Genomic DNA, 18512 nt, shown 5'->3' with positions numbered 1-18512 from the left:
GCACCATCAGGAAAGGGTGAATCAGGACGATGAATTGTAAAATTTCACTCAAAATTGCGGGAGTGATCCATGGTGGCGACGAAGCTCCACTTGAACCTAGAAACAAGTCTTACAACTGGACAAAACACTGCCTGGTCATGACTTGGAGAAATCTGTGCCCAAAGTGCATGGTGTCCGCTTAGAAAGTGAATCTGGGAATGGTCAGGGGAAGGGTAGGACAGTGGTTTGTAGAAACTAGAGATGAGAGCTTCTGCTAGAAGAATCTCCTCCACGGACAACAGCAACAGGAGTCCACACAAAGGAGAGAAATAACCATTACTCTTTTTAAAGTGGGGGGAAGAACCAGCTGTCATTTAAATTCTCAAAATGTCTTAAGAACTTAAGTGTTTTTCAAAACATTTGGATCCGCTAAAACCTGAAACACATTGTGCGAAACATTCTTCTATTTAATTGTTAAGCCCTTGTGTGTTTCGGGGGGATTTTTGCTGCAGATGTTTCTGATTCATTTATATTAACTTATCAAAATGACATTTGGAAGAGCTAAAGGATGCTCAAGAAGGAGTCTTTTAAACTTGTTTTTATTAGTTTTAATTCAGGAATTCCACCTCCTGCCCCAACACACACACACACACACACACACACACTCAGAATTCAGAACTTGGAAGGCTTGGTTCAGTTCTGCTCTAACCCAGCAGCATGAAGTCATCCATCCCTAAATCCCTTAAAAAAAAAAACACAAAAAAAAACACCACCCTTTTCCAAAGCTTTAAAAGGCACCACCAACAAATGGGTGAAGAGGCCCCAAAGGTACAAGTCCTAGTTATAAAATAAATGTCATGGGGACATAATGTACCACATGGTGACCATGTACAACACTGTTTTACATATTTGAAAGTTGCTAAGAGTAAATGTAAAAATTTTCAACACAAGAGAAAAATTCTATAGCTACACAGGGTGACAAAAGTTAACGACTTATTGTGATTGTTTTGCAATATATACAACTATCGGATCATTATGTTGAACACTTGAAACTAATATAATGTTACTAGAGGCCCGGTGCATGAATTCATGCATGGGTGGGGTCAGGTCAGCCCCGATTGGGGCCAATCAGGGCCAGGCTGGCTGAGGGGAGGGGACGCGGGAGGTCAGCGGGCCTGCCCCACGTCCAATCTGGGTGGGAGGGGGCTATTGGGGCCACAGTGCGCATCAAAGCAACTGGTCATTCTGGTTGTTCCAGTCGTTCCGGTCGTTCTGGCGTTATGGTAGCTTGGCTTTTATATATATAGATAGGCCAATTATAGCTCAACAACAACAAAATGTTTAAACTTTTAAAAAAGCTTCCACTAAAAAGTAAGAAAACTATTTGGGCATGTATAAGGTTTTTTCCTTGATCATTTTTATGTACAAAGATTTTAAAATCAACATTGAAATCAGACAAAAATCAAACTCAAGTCTGGCTAGTTTGCCACTGAAGTTGAGAAGAGTTTATCTAAAGGCTTTCCTTCTTCCATCTTCCTGACTTATGTAGGCAAAATAGGCATTTTTTGGCATGTTGCTTTTTTTTTCTTTTAAAAAAATATATTTTATTGATTTCAGAGAGGAAGGGAGAGGGAGAGAAAGATAGAAACATCAATAATGAAAGAGAATCATTGGTTGGCTGCCTCCTGCATATCCCCATTGAATTTGCAACCTGGGATGTGCCCTTGCCTGGAATCAAACCCAGGACCCTTCAGTCCACAGGCCAACGCTCTATCCACTGAGCAAAACTGGCTAGGGCAGCATGTTGTTTTCTTTATCCAAGACTATCGTTTTAGTAGGTGTGTGCATACCTGGAGAACAAAGTTGAAGCAAAAAATTACCTTCCTATTACCCTTTCTCTTGGAAGAGAGAGGGAAAGATAGAGAGAAACACATTGATTGATTGCCCCCTTGATCTGGGAATCGAACCTGGGAACCTTTGGTCCACAGGCCGACACTCTATCCACTGAGTCAACCCACCCAAGGCCCCTTCCACCTCTTACATTCAGCTCTACACTCCTCAGAGCTCTCAAAGAATCCAAGATGGAAAAGAGTACTTGGGAATGATTTTTCTTTCTTGATAGGCAATCCTCCAACACACACATCCAGGGAGAGCCAAGCAGGGAAGGCTGGACAGAGGGAAGGGGGAGGACCTTTTGTGGAGAAGGTCTCCCTCCCTCCACACTCTTCCTAAGCCTTAGAAGTGCCACCCATTTCCATCATATTTTCAAGCCATAGTTCCCTCTGAAGGCCAGCTCTGGGGAAGTTTAAAGCCACTAGTCACAAAATAAACTTAGGAAAAGCTTTGAAATTGTGTGCATACACATAAAAGAACGCTAAGAAGAGAGCCAGGCTGAGTCAGAACAATGGTCCTCCCCACCCAGCCTGTCCCTGGCACCCTGTTTCTTTGTGCCTATGAATGTTGGGTTCTTGGTTGTTGATGTTCTCTTTTTCACCTTTGATTTTTTGTGTTAAATGTGTGGGTTTTTATGTACTTGTTTTTTTCTGATTATCTGATTAATACTTAGTGTGTATTTTTTTCTGATGAACACATTTCATTCGAGAACATTTGGGAGTTCAAACACTATGTAAAAACAAAGCAGCACTTCCCGTGACCCCACCCCTGAGATTCAACCCCTTTGAATAGATCCACTGGTCTTTTTCCTGTGCATAAGTGAGAGTGTGTGTGCTGGCCTGTATTTTAATCAAATTGAGATGCCACTAAATTTTAAATGTTTAAGTATGATTTATAGTCTGCCAGTCTTGGGTCCAAACAGATGTACTGGGTGAGTATTTCCTTAGGTCCCTAAATATTATTTTAGTTCATGATTTTGGTCAAGCTGAACTGTTTAACTTTTTGTTCCCCCTTCACTGTGCCCCACTTGCTCACTCCCAAGTTCCTAGGCAGATCCCAGACCAGAACAGCAAACATGACCCGCTGGGGGCTCCGGGAGGCGCCACTCCTGGATCGTCTCTCTGCCTCGCTCACTCCTTAACCTGACCAAGTAAACATCCATACTGACAACATTTCCTGTGACCACCTGTTTCCATCTTATTGCTGTTTGCTTGTTTGTTTGTTTTTCCCCAAGGACCTAAAGTCTTTTTTACCAGATTTTTGCAAAAGTTTCAAAGCTACAATTTAAGTGTGCCCAGGGTTACCGCTCAGAACACAATGCTGAAGAAATAAAGAATGACTTGGGGACGGACCTGACAGGCACTGTGCTGAAGCTGAAGTGTGTGTGTGTGTGTGTGTGTGTTCCAAAAAGGTAAAACCAGGTCTACCCAGGCTGTGGAAGACCTTGGGTTGGTACGTGACCCAGAGCCCTCCTTCACCAGCTCCAGCTCCCACTGGCTAAGACAGATGGATACCCTTGGAAACTATGAGGGTCTGGATGTCTGCTAACCTTGGGTCCAAACAGATCTATTAGGGCAACTCTGGGGAAGTTTGAACTTCCACACCTGTGCAGTGGGTATACCCTTACCTGTGTAGGGGGTGTGTCCTTACCTGTGCAGTGGATAGAACACCAGCTCCCTTGCAGAGGCATTAGAAAGATGAAATTAAATCGCTTATATAAACTACACTGTATCACAAATGATATGTGCTCAACAAAGGATAGTTGTGCTAGTATTTCTAATGTTTTTTAAACAGTGTAAATAATAAGAAAATGTCAGAAGTATCCAGTTATAGTGGAACACAGAGGATGGAAAGAAGATGAAAATTAAAAACACACACAAAAAAACAAAGACATCCTAGAGGAGGCAGGTGAGCCATCCAGAGAAATGACTGGCACTGTAACAGGAAGAGAGACTAAACTGAAGGGAACAGCATGAGGAGAAGGATGGAAGCAACAAGGCACATGTTCCTGGGACAGTCCACAGTCCACAGCTACGGCATAAGATATTTGTAAAGGGAGTTGTAGGTAGCAAGGCTAGCAGGGAGAGCAGAGCCAGAGAGAGGAGTCCTGCAGGCCGTGATCAGGAGGTTGGACTTAACCTGTGGGCAACGGGGAGCCAGTGAGATTGTTGGACCAGGAAGTGATATGGTTAGAGGTGTGCTCACAATCTATTGATTTCCTGTCTTTCAGATGTGCTAAAGGAGAGGTCCACAACAGGATGCAACATGCCCACAGCGGGTTTTACACACCAGCCTTTGCCATTGGCAGACCATAGGATCCTCCTGTGCTCCATTTCACATCTGAAATAAAGGCTGGATGCTCTGAGAGTCTCCACGGGCCATCAAGAAAGATGAAGAAAGCGTGCTTTCTGGTTTTGGTCTTGGCTCTGCCATGTGGTATTTGATGATACAGCCATTTAGTAAGAAACCACAGAATCAAAAACAATTTGATGAAACCAGAAGAAAGCAAATCCATGCACAAACTGGGACCGAATGCCACAGGCTGCGCAGGGGCCCAGCCTGACAAACCCTCCGGCTCTCGGTCTCAGCTAAGCTCTGTCTCCCAGGGCCCCATAGTTCAGATGCCTCCTCCCTAAACAGGGACCGCGGTTCCTATACCAAAGGACACAAAACGCATTGAAAATACCAGAGTGTGGGAAATGTGTTCTCATTTATTTTCATAGAACACAATTTCCAGAAAGTGCTGTGTGGCCAGAACTGATGCCCCTGAGGGGTCAAAGACGGTCAGAGGAACGTGGGTTTGGAGCCTTGATAAGGAAGGGAACCAGAGCCTTGATAAGGAAGTTAAACAACCTGTGGCAACTGCCCACGTATGCGGATGACGATGAGGCCAGGAAACTTAGGTTTGAAGACTAGAAAAGATGAAATGAAGTTTGGGGTCCTCACAGCCCTAATTCCAGAATGATAGACAGAAGTCCATGTGCGCAAAACTCCTGCCCCCAGCCTCATGCACCTGCACACAAACGCACGCACATGCAAATGCACACACACAACACACATGCACACACACACAAATGCACCTACACATATCCATGCACACACTTCCTTCCCATCCTGCATTCTATGCTTTGATGACAACCTGCAACACTAAGCCAGTTGAAATCTCAAGTCCTTGACGCACTGTCTGCAATGAGGCTGCAATGGCTTCAGCATCACCTATGTCCTTAAAGTGTGGTCCCCGGGCCCACAGCATGGGCACCACTTGTTCGAAATTCAGACCCCCAGACCCGCGGAGTCACTGGGAATTTTAAGCACATTCACACGCACATTAAAGTTTGAGCACAGCACAATCTACATCCACGGAGAAAAGGAATGGAATGTTTGATTGGATAAGATTTTACTCTTCTCTCTGGGCCCATGCACATGTGCAAGGGGAAACTGCTGGAGAAGTGCAGAAGCCCCAGTGGGAACAGGCAAACCTAGGGAGGCAGGAAGCAGACTAGGGGTTTCTTTTTGGGGTGACGGAAATGCTCTCAAATTGATTGTGGTGATGGCCACACAACTCTGTAAATGTGCTAAAAACCAATGAAATCGGTGAATTGCATGGTACGTGAATTATATCTCAATAAAACTTAAAAATATAAGTAAAAGCACTCAGGAGCCTTGGAAACACCAAACTGGTAACTTCTGAGTTCGACTGCAAAAGAGACACCTATGGAATCCGATCGTGAAGGGTAGCTCCACTAGGAGACTGCTCTTTTGTCCCGGCTTGATGAGTTTCTTTCAACACAGAAACACTGAAATGGACACTGGTCTTAAAATATACCCTTAGACCCAGGCCATCAGGGTCCGTGCCCCGATTCAATGATGTAGACACCTCGTTCTGATCTCCTCCAGCCGTGTGCTTCCACACTAAGCAAGGGAAGATGTGCAGTCTTCTAGAACATTCTCCAGACACTGCACCTGGGACCCCAGCATTCCCTGTCCAAATGCCCAGCCTGCATCCGGGCCCCACGCAGGTCTCTTCCCTGGGTCTGTCCTCCCTAGTGTGGATGACGGCACCAGTGTGCACCCCTCAGGCTCCAGGGCTGGCCCAGGCCCAGGGAAGATCTTTGCTCAGTCCCCAATAGGTGACAGGCTGGTGACCTGACTTTGGGGTGTCTGAGAAATCTAAACTTGAACCTAGCTTTCTGGGTCACATAAGGATATGTATGTCAAGTCAGAAGGTCAAAACATTATATATTTAATGCTTTGTTGCCTTAATGAATAACTTTAAAATACTTTGTCCTATGGAATCTCTGTTTCCGTTTCTGCACTTGCCTTAAAACCCTGCAGTTTTAGACATCGATAATTTTTTTCTTTTAAGTTTGTCAAGCACTGAGTGAATATTTTTGGTCTTCTCCCTAATGTTATATTTTATAGGTAAATATTAATTACTCACTAGAGGCCATCCTGTCTTTCCATAACTTCACGCACAATAAATACCAAGGACTTAGTTTGGCTCCCAAACAGTATAGAAAGTTTTTAGATAAGAAGCATCTGAAATGTGTTTGCCTTCCTATACCTCATATTTGCCAAACATGTCAGTTAAAAATAAAAAAGGAAAAACCAGGAAATAAAGAATCTATATATATTAAAGCCTAAGCGACCCCTACCACCAGTCGACTGGTCACTATGATGACGCACTGACCACCAGGGGGCAGATGTTCAATGCAGGAGCTGCCTCCTGGTGGTTAGTGTGCTCCCACAGCCAACCTCCTGTGTTTCCTCTCTTCCGCTGGCCCTGATCCGCCCTGATTGGCCCCCGATCACTGGCCAGGCCGAGGGACCCCACCCAGGCATGAATTCATGCACTGGGCCTCTAGTAATGAATAAAGGGGCTGCATATTTTACATTAATAACATGTAAGGTTCCCCCTGGGCTATTTTTCTTCTGAAGGAAAATGGAAAAGCGAATCCTCAAGAAAAAAATTGAAGCCTCTGGACACTTAAAAAACAACAGTCACCTTAAGTGGAACTTTGGGGAGGAGGGAACTTAATGAGTTGAGCCATGAGATCTTAAAGACTCTTCCATGGCTCCTGAAATCTTCATAACTAATCATTTGGTAACAGAATGCTACAGGGGCCCAGCTCTTGTCGTCACAACCCGCAATTTGAGCAGAAGCGACCTTACTTCATGCCCTCCAAAATACTCCACTGTGAGGATCACTTTCATTCCTGTGAGCTGTGAAGCAGAGGCCAAGTGCACAACTTTCCTTTGCTCTCCTGTGAGAGGACTGATGTCACCCATGCCTGGTGCCAACCGAGTTGACTCCTGCTCAGATATATTTCAGAAGAGGCTCCCAGCCCGATGTCTCCCCCCACCCAATCCCATCATCTGGGTTCCTTGTGGGAATGTGAAGCTTTTTCTTTGTACTGGGGATTAAATTTAAATATAACAATTTGTATAGCACATGCTTCAACATTTCAATCATTTTGGAAACTGGGGCCGTGAAGGAGATGGGGAAAATGATCTCAGATAAGACTGAATTGGTAAGTTGCCACACAGCTGCTCTGCCCAATATGGTAGCCATATGTGGCTATTTACATTTAATTAGATAAAAACCCAGTTCTCAGTTGTACCAGTCGCATTTCCCGGGCTCAGCAGGCCCATGTGATTAATGGCTACCAATTTGGATGGTGCAAACAGAGGACAATTCCATCCTCACCAGAAGTTCTACTGCACATGTTCAATTGGGAGAGTTTTCATGTTTTCTCTGTAGTCCTCGGCAAGCCTTCTTTTACTCTCTCTGTTGTTGGCACTATAATATATTATACTATCACTTTTGCAACCCTAAAAGTAGATAGTGATGTACTAGCTACACAGCTTCTCAGTTTTGTAATATACTAAACCCCATCACATTATGTATTTTAGAAGAATAAACTCTGTAGTACATGAATTATATCTCCATTTAAAAAGATAAAGTCTAATTAGTCAAATATCCAGAAATAACTCCATTAATCCACCTTGGCAAGTATCACAGCGCAGCCCAAATGACCTTATTCGAATGTAAAGCAGAGAGAACTGAATCATTTTTAATAGCAAACAAAACGAACAGCCTTCACGCTCCAGGGGCTCCTGACAGCACCTACATTGGGAGGGCCTTTCATAGAGGCCACTTTAAAAATGTATCACAAAGTGGTGATGTTAGCCCTGGACTCCCCCCTTCCTTTTCCACGTTCTCCTAGTGTCAAGGTTTCCACCTGGCAGAGAGCTGCAGCCCATGTTGCCTGGGCTTCTTCCCTCGAGACAATTTCCCCAAGAGAAAGAAAGAAAATACCAGACATGGCCACAGGCACAGCGCCCACCCTGATCTCCCCTGTGTGTTTTCCCTTGTCTCTTTGAGAAAGAGAAACACCAGCAGGTTCTCCTCTCTTTACCTTGAGATTATTGGCAGGTTAGAGAGCAATTTTCCTGATTTGCACTGGCAAACAAGATGCCAGGTAGTAGAGATCTCATTTCTGGAGGTTCCAAAGGGACTTTCTCATTATGGAGAAAGTGCCAAAGAAAGTGGTCGCTAAATGCAGGCACTCTTTGGAAATAACCAAATGGTCTCTGGCTCCCTAATCAAAAGAGGCAGCAGAGCCCCGTGGTTAAGACTTGGGTTTCAATCCTTGCGCTGCCTCCCACTAGCTGTGAGCCCTGGCTCTATGCCTGTTTCCTCAGCTACAGAAAATAAAATACCTACCTCACAGAGCTGTGAAAAATACACGTGTCAATGGACATGAGGCATTTAGAACCATGCCTGGCTTAGAGAAAATGCTGAGTGAATGGAAATTGTTGATGATGGTAATAATGATACTTGTTCCACCCCAGCAGGTCCTAAGCAACCACCGCTAGGCAATACGTTTCCACGTGTCCTGCCACCGTGCTCAGTGGACATGAGAATACATTCTTAAATATATGTCTCAATCTCATTATTCTTGTCCCTTCCTTCCCTTTCTTTAAAAGAATTTGGTATTTGTTTTTCTTTTATTTTTAGTGTCCTTGTAACGCTATCAATCTAAACCCAGAGGCAAAAAGCAGCTAAGAGGCTCTGTCAATGGGAGAGCAGCAAGCATTGGATTCTTCCCCTCAGATAAGAGGAGGGACAACTGTATCTGGAGGTGGCTGTGGGTCAGGGGACAGCCCATGGTATAGCCTCTCAGCCCATCAGATGTCCTTCCACAGTTTCTAAGTCAGCCACAGACCACGCAGAGGGCTCGGGCTCCTGGGGCTCATCAAAATATATTTTTACACTTATTAAACTATAGAGGTAGCTGGATAGTGCCATGCATGGTCACAGGTGTTTTCTAAATATTCATATGACTTTCAAAGGGTACACCATCAGTGGGGTGAGGACTACATTACTACAGTATATGTATCTTTTTCGTTTAAGGTCACCCAGAGAAAATACACTAATCATTTAATAGGGCATGTTTCTGCCTTCAAAACATTCCCCAGATGGTTGATTTCATGGATACTCTGAAAATTAATTCTGGAAAGCTGTTTTAGTGGGGAGTTTTGTTCCGTTGAGTCTCTGATTCCAGCTCCCCACCTTCTATTTAGCATGGTTTTTATCCATTTGCTACTTCTTACTAAAAGTGAAGAAACTGGAAGGAGTTGAAATTCCAATTGATCAAGAAAGAGAAAATGCATGACTCATTTGGTCAAAATACATTTTTTATGTTATGAAAAATACACAAAGAGGTTGATATTTACAAATCAATATAAAGTAAACCTCAAATGGTTAGGAAGGAAGGAAGAAAGGATGGAAAGAAGGAAGGAAGGGAGGAAGGAAGGAAGGAAGGAAAGAAGAAAGGAAGAATCCTGTCATCCTATTTATCCAGAGAGAGCTCAGAACTGATTGGAGAAACACTCCCATTAGTTTGAGTTCTAGGACACAGTGGGAAGGCCAGAGAGAAGTAAGATCCTTCTCATATCTTTCTCTTCTAACATGATCACAGGAGGGCACTGCCTCCCCTTCGGGAGTCAGGGGGTAGGGGAGACATGGCATCAGAGGTCCTCTCTTGGTTCCTATGGGGGATGGGGGTCTGCCAGACACATCTTCCTTGACACACCTTTTTTAAAAAGAATGGCACCATCAGTAAGCAACTTGATTTCCATTGAGTCATCATGGAACGTAGCTAACATTGAAATCTTCCTGCCTGCCTGTGATGACAATTGTTTTATCCCCAGCTATGCTCAGGTGATTTCCAATAATGCTGTGTGTAGAAATGGCAGCCTATGCCAAGCTGGTATGGCTCAGTGGTTGAGCACTGACCCATGAACCAAGAGGTCACTGGTTCAATTCTAGGTCAAGGCACATGCCTGGGTTGCAGGCTTGACCCCAGTAGGGGGTGTGCAGGAGGCAGCTCATTGATGATGTTTCTCTCTTATCAATGTTTCTATCTCTCTACCCCTCTCCCTTCTTCTCTCTCTAAAAAATCCTATATAATAAAGAATATGCAAATGGTCGTTACATAATGACCGAATCATGGATCAGCTGGAGGGTGGGGCAGAGAGCTACAAGTGGGAAGCGGAGAGCTACAGGAGGGGGCAGGGCTATTAAGGGGGTGGGGGGTGCGTGGGAAGCTACAGGAGGGCAGGGCAGCAAGCTACTGGTGCACAGATTTGTGCCCAGGGCTACTAATAAACAAATAAAATCATATTAAAAAAAGAAACTGGCCCTAACCAGTTTGGCTCAGTAGATAGAGCGTCGGCCTGCGGACTGCAGGGTCCCAGGTTTAATTCTGGTCAAGGGCATGTACCTTGGTTGCAAGCACATTCCCAGTAGGAGGTGTGCAGGAGGCAGCTGATCGATGTTTCTCTCTCATTGATGTTTCTAACTCTCTATCCTTCTCCTTTCTCTGTAAAAAAATCAATAAATATATTTAAAAAATAAAAAAATGACTGCTTTAAAAGCAAAAAGAAAGAAACGGGCAGCCTGGAACAATGGGAAAGAAGAAAAGAGGAAAAGAGAAAGAAGAGAAAGGTGATCTCTTCAAGAAGTTTCCACAAATGACTGTACTATTAGGAGAGCTTCGACGATCTCAAGCCACTAATCCTGGGAAGGACAGACTCTCTATGCTGCCTGGATGCTACAGGTGATTGCTGATGTCACCTCCACCTGCCAGGCATGGTTTGCTAAGAAATAATACAAGGCTGTGTGTGGAGCAATACCTTGGTAAGTGAGTCCTCTCAGTCCCAGAGAAGGCAAAATGTTCAATGCTGCAGGAGAAAACACCACTGACATTTTATATTCTTATTTTTCTTAAGTGGGTGAAAGGTTACTTTTAGATTGAAGTCTATGAAATTGACAATATTTGATCATTTTGCTCTATAAAATAGTAATTTATTATGGTTCAATGCATGAACACAGAGGTTCTCATTTATTGTTTTATTGAAGTAAAATTGACGTACAACATTATATTAGTTTCAGCTGTACAACATGATGATTCAACATTTGTATACACTGGGACAGAGTAGAATTCTGCTGCTTCAAGTCTGTGTTTGAACTTGGCCCTTGACCACAGGGCCAACGTGACCTGGCCGAGCAGTCACAGAAGAGCGCCCTGCACACTGAATTAAGACCCACAATCATACACTCACTTTGGCCCACATGCAACTTGCTTTTTAAAAATTAGTTGCCAGAATTTTCAAACGCCCCAAATTTTATACCCTCTTTTGAGAATCAAGGTCTGGCAATAGCGCACGTTCCCACAGGCCTTGTGGCAAGAATGGGCTCATTCTCAGAAAGGGCTGCCTTCTTTAGGACAAACCATGCATTCTCCATTGCCATCCAAGCCTTCAATGTTACCACAGTTGCCTTTTCCCTGAACCAGGTGAGCTTTTCAGTCCAAGGTTAACTAAGCCAGGTCATGGTTCATGTGTCCTCACCCAGAGTGTCAAGGCCTGCCTTCAACGTGTCATAAAAATGGACGGGTTAACCAGGAATCCACTTCCCCTCTCTCTCCACCAGCCTCCTCCCTCCTCATCTTTCCAGAGAAGGCTCATTTGGTGAGGGCACCATATGGGTAGAAAGGGGAAAAGACCAGGCAGAGGGCGCAGCTGGGAGGCAGCCCCTGCAGTCATCGCACAAACAGGACCATGCTGGCAAAATCCCCACAAACGGAAATTCTACAACCCCTCTCTCTAATCCAGTCCTAGTGTTCAGCAACCTTCACTGTCAGGAAATCCTACCCTAAATAACCCAAATCCTTCACGCAGCTTAAACCCATTTCCTCTTACTTTCTGCTCACTGGAGATGGGGAACAGCTGGCCACCGTTCTCTGTCCCAAGTTCTTTGTCAACTGGATGATTGGATTCTGGCGCTGGACCACTGTCATAATTAGGAGTCTGACCAGTTCCATATTGTGCCGTCTGCAAAAGCATGTCGAATAGGAAGATAAAATTGTGAGCATGCTGTGCTTCAGAAATGTGCCATCAGGGGAACGCGATCCTTCGCCATGCCACCAGGCTGTTCCCAGTTTAGAAACGTAAACGGGAGTTTTCTACGTGGAAAAAAAAATGTTTTTCTGAGGCGAGCTCTGCCACATGCACAAAACACCCAACAATGCAAAGGTTCTACTAAGGCCAACGAGAGAAACAACATGCAGAGGGAGCACTGATTGAGCGCTTCTGTGCTTCCATGACCAGCTTCGTCTCAGATGCAATTCTCAGCAAGGCACTGAGGTGGGTATTAGGATTTTTTCTTGCTTTGCAGGTGAGGAAATGGAGCCACACAGAGCTAACTCGTCCAAGTTTACACACCAGTGAGGACGTGTTTAAACCCAAGCAGTTGGAGTCCAGAGCCTGTGATCTCTCAACCACCCCTGCATTCTGCACATGAACCTGGTGCTGTGAGTCTGGGCAGCTCACCGCCTTGAAAATAATCCCTTTGTGGCCAGTGGAGACCAAGAAGTCATGACCATCCTCAGGTGCTGTGCTCCTGACATAGCACCAAGGAAGTCTATAGCCTAAAATTTCAAATAAGCTTGATGCCACCAAGCTTGAATTCTTCTCATATACAGAGTCCAACGTGAGACCCGGGGTCTCCACTTAGACGTGGATAGTAAGTAGCCCTCCCATTCCCAGCTGGATGCCTGTTCCCATGTATGTGCTCCAGTCTGACCTGGATCAGGGACCAGGTTCCACCACATACCACCAGGTCACGTCCTGCCTGCCCCCGTATCTCCAACAGTAGAGTGGTGATGACAGCTGCTTCCTGGTGGTGTGGGAGGCACATCTCTCCTCTCACTCACCAGCTAGCCCCTTGTCCAGCCATGTCTCCTCACTGCACTTAGTTCTAACCATTATCATTGTTTTGCCTCTTTCACTAGCCTATAAGCCAGTGGTTCTCAACCTTCCTAATGCCGCGACCCTTTAATACAGTTCTTCGTGTTGTGGTGACCCCCAACCATAAAATTATTTTTGTTGCTACTTCATAACTGTAATGTTGCTGCTGTTATGAATCATAATGTAAATATCTGATATGCAGGATGTATTTTCATTGTTATAAATTGAACATAATTAAAGCATAGTGATTAATCACAAAAACAATATGTAATTATATATGTGTTTTCCGATGGTCTTAGACGACCCCTGTGAAAGGGTCGTTCGATCCCCAAAGGGGTTGTGACCCACAGGTTGAGAACCGCTGCTATAAGCTCAACAGCAAAGGGGCTTTGCTTGTATGATTCACCCCTGTACCTCCGGTGCTCTGCACACTGTAGGCACTCATATTATTTGGAGAATGACTAAGTTATCATTAGAAGAATTAAATAAAGCCACCTATGTAAAATGTAATAAAGATGATTTCTACCCACTTCTCATAGTTTTCTTGTTGAAATCTGTTCTTATCTTTCTAATTTATCAACCCTCTATGGTTATGCAATGGTCACTCCATCTACTGTGCAACCTTGGCGTGGACACCAAGGTTCCTTGCTGACCAAGCAATACCTCCTGAAAGTCCCAGAAACTCACTTTCTGTGCCACTTCAGAAGGGCTTCTACCCTGAGCTACGGGCCAATCTTATGCTTTAAATGGAGGCATATCGAATCTCGCATTCCTTCTGCCAGTTGGTGGCAGCACCCAAGAGAAGCTGCTCCCACCATTTCTGAGGGGGTCGTGAGGGTTTCTACCCCGGGAACCCTAGCTCTTTTCCTTTTCTCTGGTAGTTTCTAGACCAGGAGCAGCAAATTTAAATGCCTGCATGGGTCAAACAAGTGACGTAAATGAGCGAAGTCATTGCAGGTGTGAGACAAGAGGGGCAGTGGGGACCGAGGGAGCCTGCTCTTAGTTCAAGGGAAAAGAAGATCAGCAGAGATTCTCCTTTTTCGGGTCACTGAATAGTTAAGGCTCTCTTGGGTTGGGGGGTTTGGCCAGGCATTGACAGAAGCCCCAATACCCACATGCTCAAAGCGTTCTCCTATTACTCATACACTCAATCTCTTTTCCCATTTTTAAATCCTCTTAACTTACAATGTTTTAGCCTTAAGCATGAAATCTATATGTCATGGGCTATAATAAAAAAATCCCCAAGGATTTCCCCCCCATATGATGTCCACATTTATTGTTGTCTAAAACATGAGAATGTCAGCTGTCCTCATTCTATATTTGTTAAGTTTCAAACCCTCTTAATGGTTCCATTAGAAAGCAAAGCATAAAAATGCAAATAAGTTTCTTTCAAAATGTTGGCTTAGAGTTTTCTTGTGGGGAATGAGGGAATCTGAGAAAGGAAGATCTTGTTCAATTGAAACTTGATGATCTTTGAGACTTTGTCCCTTCCCCACCTGGGTTATGTTCATGAGTTTACATCTGCCTGCTAGACTGAGGGTTCTTCAAGAACCTGGGCAGCAGCCATACCCATTGTTCAGCGCTCAGAGTCCAATCCAGGGTCTGGCATATTGTCAGGAGCCCCATATGCGTTGGCTAAACATTAACAGTGTTATCTCAGAGCAAGAAACAACACTCTAAAATACACTTTCCATGATTCAGTAAGCTCAGATGACGGGAAGCAGAACCTGGGAAGGCATTTTTCTGGCATACGACTGGATACCACAAACTATCAGAAGGAAGGAATGCAAAATTTAATATGCAACAATGTAAAGCATAAAATTGGCCCAAATTTTAGGGTGGATGCCATGCTGAAGTGGCATAGAAAGCTGATTTGCACTGCCTGTATAGTTTAACCCTCCTCATCCCCCTCCACCCATGCCCTACCACATGATGCATTTCATTCCAGAAAAGACCCATTGGTTCAAGACAGCAGCAGGGGCTTTGGCAGGGGAAGGGGCAGGGGCAGGGGCAGCAGCATTGGTGGTGGTGAGCCGGCAGACGCGGCAGTGAAAAGTTAGTGTTTGAGGGCTTACCTCATGCTCGACAACATGTGTTCAGCACACCTGACGATCTTACGTAGGTCTCAGAACTCTATCTGTGATTATTCCCCCGTTTCACAACATGGAAACCGAGGCAAGAGAGCTTATGGATATGCCCAAGGAGACATGGTTTGGGAGTATAAGGAGACATGCCCTCTCTTAGCCCATTCATTCTGCTGTCTCCTCCAAAGTACAGCCTGAGGGACACACAGACCTTCTGCAGGGGCAGTGTGGCTGTGCAGGACTCAACCCACACCAGCTCAGTCAACAACACCAAAACCAATGGGTCCAAAACATAAAAACCCAAAAACAGACTTGACCATACCTGCTCCTGGCATCACACTGATCTCCCGAGGCTACTGGGAAGAAGAGCAACAGGGAAGAGCATCCCTGGTCCTCCTCCTCTCCACACTGCCCCTCATGAGTCCTTTCCTTCAGCAATAAAAGAAGCCGAAAGCTTTTAAAAAAATGATTCCCAGGGCACAGCCCGGTAAACTTTCATTTCAAGATGTTGTACTTCTATTTCAGAAGATAGTCACCATGCTGGTGACATAGTTTCACTTTTAGTATTATGACAATTGTTAGGGGAGAAACTTCTAAAAATGTCCCTTTCCTTTGAAGTGTGGGTGTTTTTTAAAGGTTACTACCTGCAAATGTGCCAGCTGCTCCTTAGCACTGCACTGTGACTCAGGGGGTAGTCAGTGATTTCAGGTTTGCTCGCCTGGCCCCACTCTGACTGATTAACTGGTTATTGCTGGGCTTGTTGTTCGGAACGCTTCCGAACACTGAGCACTACACACAGTGCCTGCTCTGGTCGGGGAGGAAGTTAAGAGTCCCCTGAGCCCAATCTCTCCAATGTCACTCTGTATTATTAGAGCAGATTCATAACTGCTGGACCCTTCAGGGTTCAAATATGAGCACAGAAATGCGGTGCAAAAAGAAACTACTGCTTTTAAAAACATTTTTAATGTTCAGCCAAATGAAACTAATTTAAACACCCTAGGAACTGGATATTTTATATGTTCAAGGATGTTTACACAATTAAGCACATTTTATGATACTGGTATCTAGTATTCATGGACACATGAGGATGAACTGCATAATTAAGTTGTCCAATGGTTTTCTGTGCTTATGAAAAATAGCACACAACCAAGCCAAAAGGCTGAGGAAGGTGGGAGCTGGAAGATACCTTTAAAATACACTAGAATGGCCCAGCTGCTGTGGCTCAGTAGTTGAGTATCAACCCATGAACCTGAAGGTCATGGTTTGATTCCTGGTCAGGGCACAATCCTGGGTTTTGGGTTCAATCTCTAGTAGGGGGTGTGCAGGAGGCAGCCAATAGATGATTCTCTTTCATCTTTGATGTTTCTATCTCTCTAACCCTCTTCTTTCCTCTCTCTGAAATCAATGAAAACATTAAAAAAATACACTAGTATGAAAAGTCTATTTGATAACATTGTTATAATACTTGCTAGAAGCAGTAATATTATTTTGATTACATCTTGACAAAGACTGAGTATCTGCCATAATGAAAGGTTGGTTCAACAAAGAAAATCTCTTTTAACTCACCCTTTTACAAGATTAAAGGAGATGGGGGAAAACCCCCACATGTGATCCTCTCATTAGATACAGAAAAAGAATTCAATACAATGCAGTCATAATTCATGAGAACATCTCTTAGCAAACAGCTCTAAAAGGGAGGGGAAAACTACATCAAATATAATACTCCATAGTGGAAAATCAAGGGCAAGAATGTTTACTATTACCATTTGTACTCAACCCAATACTGGACAGGTCCTTGTCTGTGCAGTAAGGTAGAAAAAAATAAATAAATGAAAGGTATAGAAATTCAAAAGAAGAAATAAAGTCTTTTTTTTCATTGTTTTCATAGCAAACACAAAGAAATTAGACAACTTATTAGAATTAATAAAAGTGTGGCAAGGTTGCCAAATCAACACACAAAAACTCGAATGCATTTAAACACACCAGTAGATACATCATAAGGATGTCAATTATCCCCAAGTTAACCCTGAGATTTAGTACAACTCCAATGAAAATTACATTAAAATTAATATCATTTATAAATCATTTTACATTTCTTTAGAAAAGTGAAGAAAGTCATATTCTTAGAATATGCATTTTTTTAAGAAAAGGAAAATGGCCATTCATTGAGCTTTTGAAATTAGTAATTACGTTTTACTTTAAAACAAAAATGGATGAAGTCCTGTATTATTTAACCAAGAACCACATCAGGCGGCTCTCCCTCCCTGGAGCACACCCTCGCCTTTCCCCTCCCCCTAATCTTTCCCCACAAGGCATGTTACCTTTTACCCTTCTCGCTTCTAAGCTCCAAAGGCCCTTCTTTTGCTGCCTCCGTAACTTGTTTCCTGAGTCCACACCCAGCTGGCTCACTTTCCATACCTCTGTGACTTTCTAAATAAACCCTTATTTAAAAAAAGAAAAGAAAGAGGAACCACATCAAACATTTGGCAATGGTAGCTGTAATGCCCCTAACCTGAACCGACTTTAGGATCCCTTTACTTTAACCACTGTCACCAGATTACGAGGAACCAAGATCCAACATAAAACATTCCCAGGACACTGCCAGCAGGTGACTGAAGGGCTAAAACCCCTTATAGTGGTTTGGGCCTGCAACAATAAAATGAGATCTTCTAAAACAACTTCTAAAGAAACCACACACGATCCTGGCCAAAAATTAACTGAAGGGTGGGTGATAATTCTCAACATCTGCTTTTCTTAAGACTTTCCTAAGCTCTCTAATAATACACTTTTGGCCAAGAAAAGAAGAGATCATTTCAAGGTCGAAATCTTTCCATGCATTAAGATACTCCCATTAGTGCAAAAGGACATTAAGCATTTTAAGCAACTGGCATTTCATGTGGTTGCTTGGACAGAGAAGGAAAGGTGTTTGTCATTTCACATGGGGTCTTCATGCAGAGATGAGGAGGGAGACATTGCGTTTCCTTTCAGAAGGCTTGGGAGTACTTGCATGGTTTAAAAAATATCCCTTCAGGTAGAGATCATAACCAACACAGCTACATTTGGGACTCTGTAACAAGTTGTAAAAAATTCTTATATGGAACAATGGTAATAATCTTAGTAACTAATATTCCTCAAAAGTACAAAGGATCCTTATAAGATAATTTTATCTATAAAATAAAAAATGGTTTAATTTTTCTCTAAACATAAAACGATTACCTTCCATTGTAAAAAAAAATGCAG

The 18512-nt window shown here is 43.7% G+C and overlaps 1 protein-coding gene across 1 annotated transcript in view; it reads right to left on the bottom strand.

Annotated features, from left to right (window-relative positions):
* SGPP2 (sphingosine-1-phosphate phosphatase 2) overlaps positions 1-12285 on the bottom strand; it is a 60572-nt gene extending 48287 nt beyond the window's left edge. Inside the window, exon 1 of the mRNA XM_006763444.2 lies at positions 12142-12285. Within this exon, the coding sequence (XP_006763507.1) occupies positions 12142-12285 (144 nt within the window). The remainder of the gene's footprint in view (positions 1-12141) is intronic.
* Positions 12286-18512: the final 6227 nt, after the last annotated feature.

The sequence above is a fragment of the Myotis davidii genome, unplaced genomic scaffold, assembly GCF_000327345.1.
Source record: "Myotis davidii unplaced genomic scaffold, ASM32734v1 scaffold575, whole genome shotgun sequence".
NCBI classification, from domain to species: Eukaryota; Metazoa; Chordata; class Mammalia; order Chiroptera; family Vespertilionidae; genus Myotis; species Myotis davidii.
The sequence above is the reverse complement of the archived record's forward strand: the minus strand, read 5'-3'. Positions and strand labels throughout refer to the sequence as shown.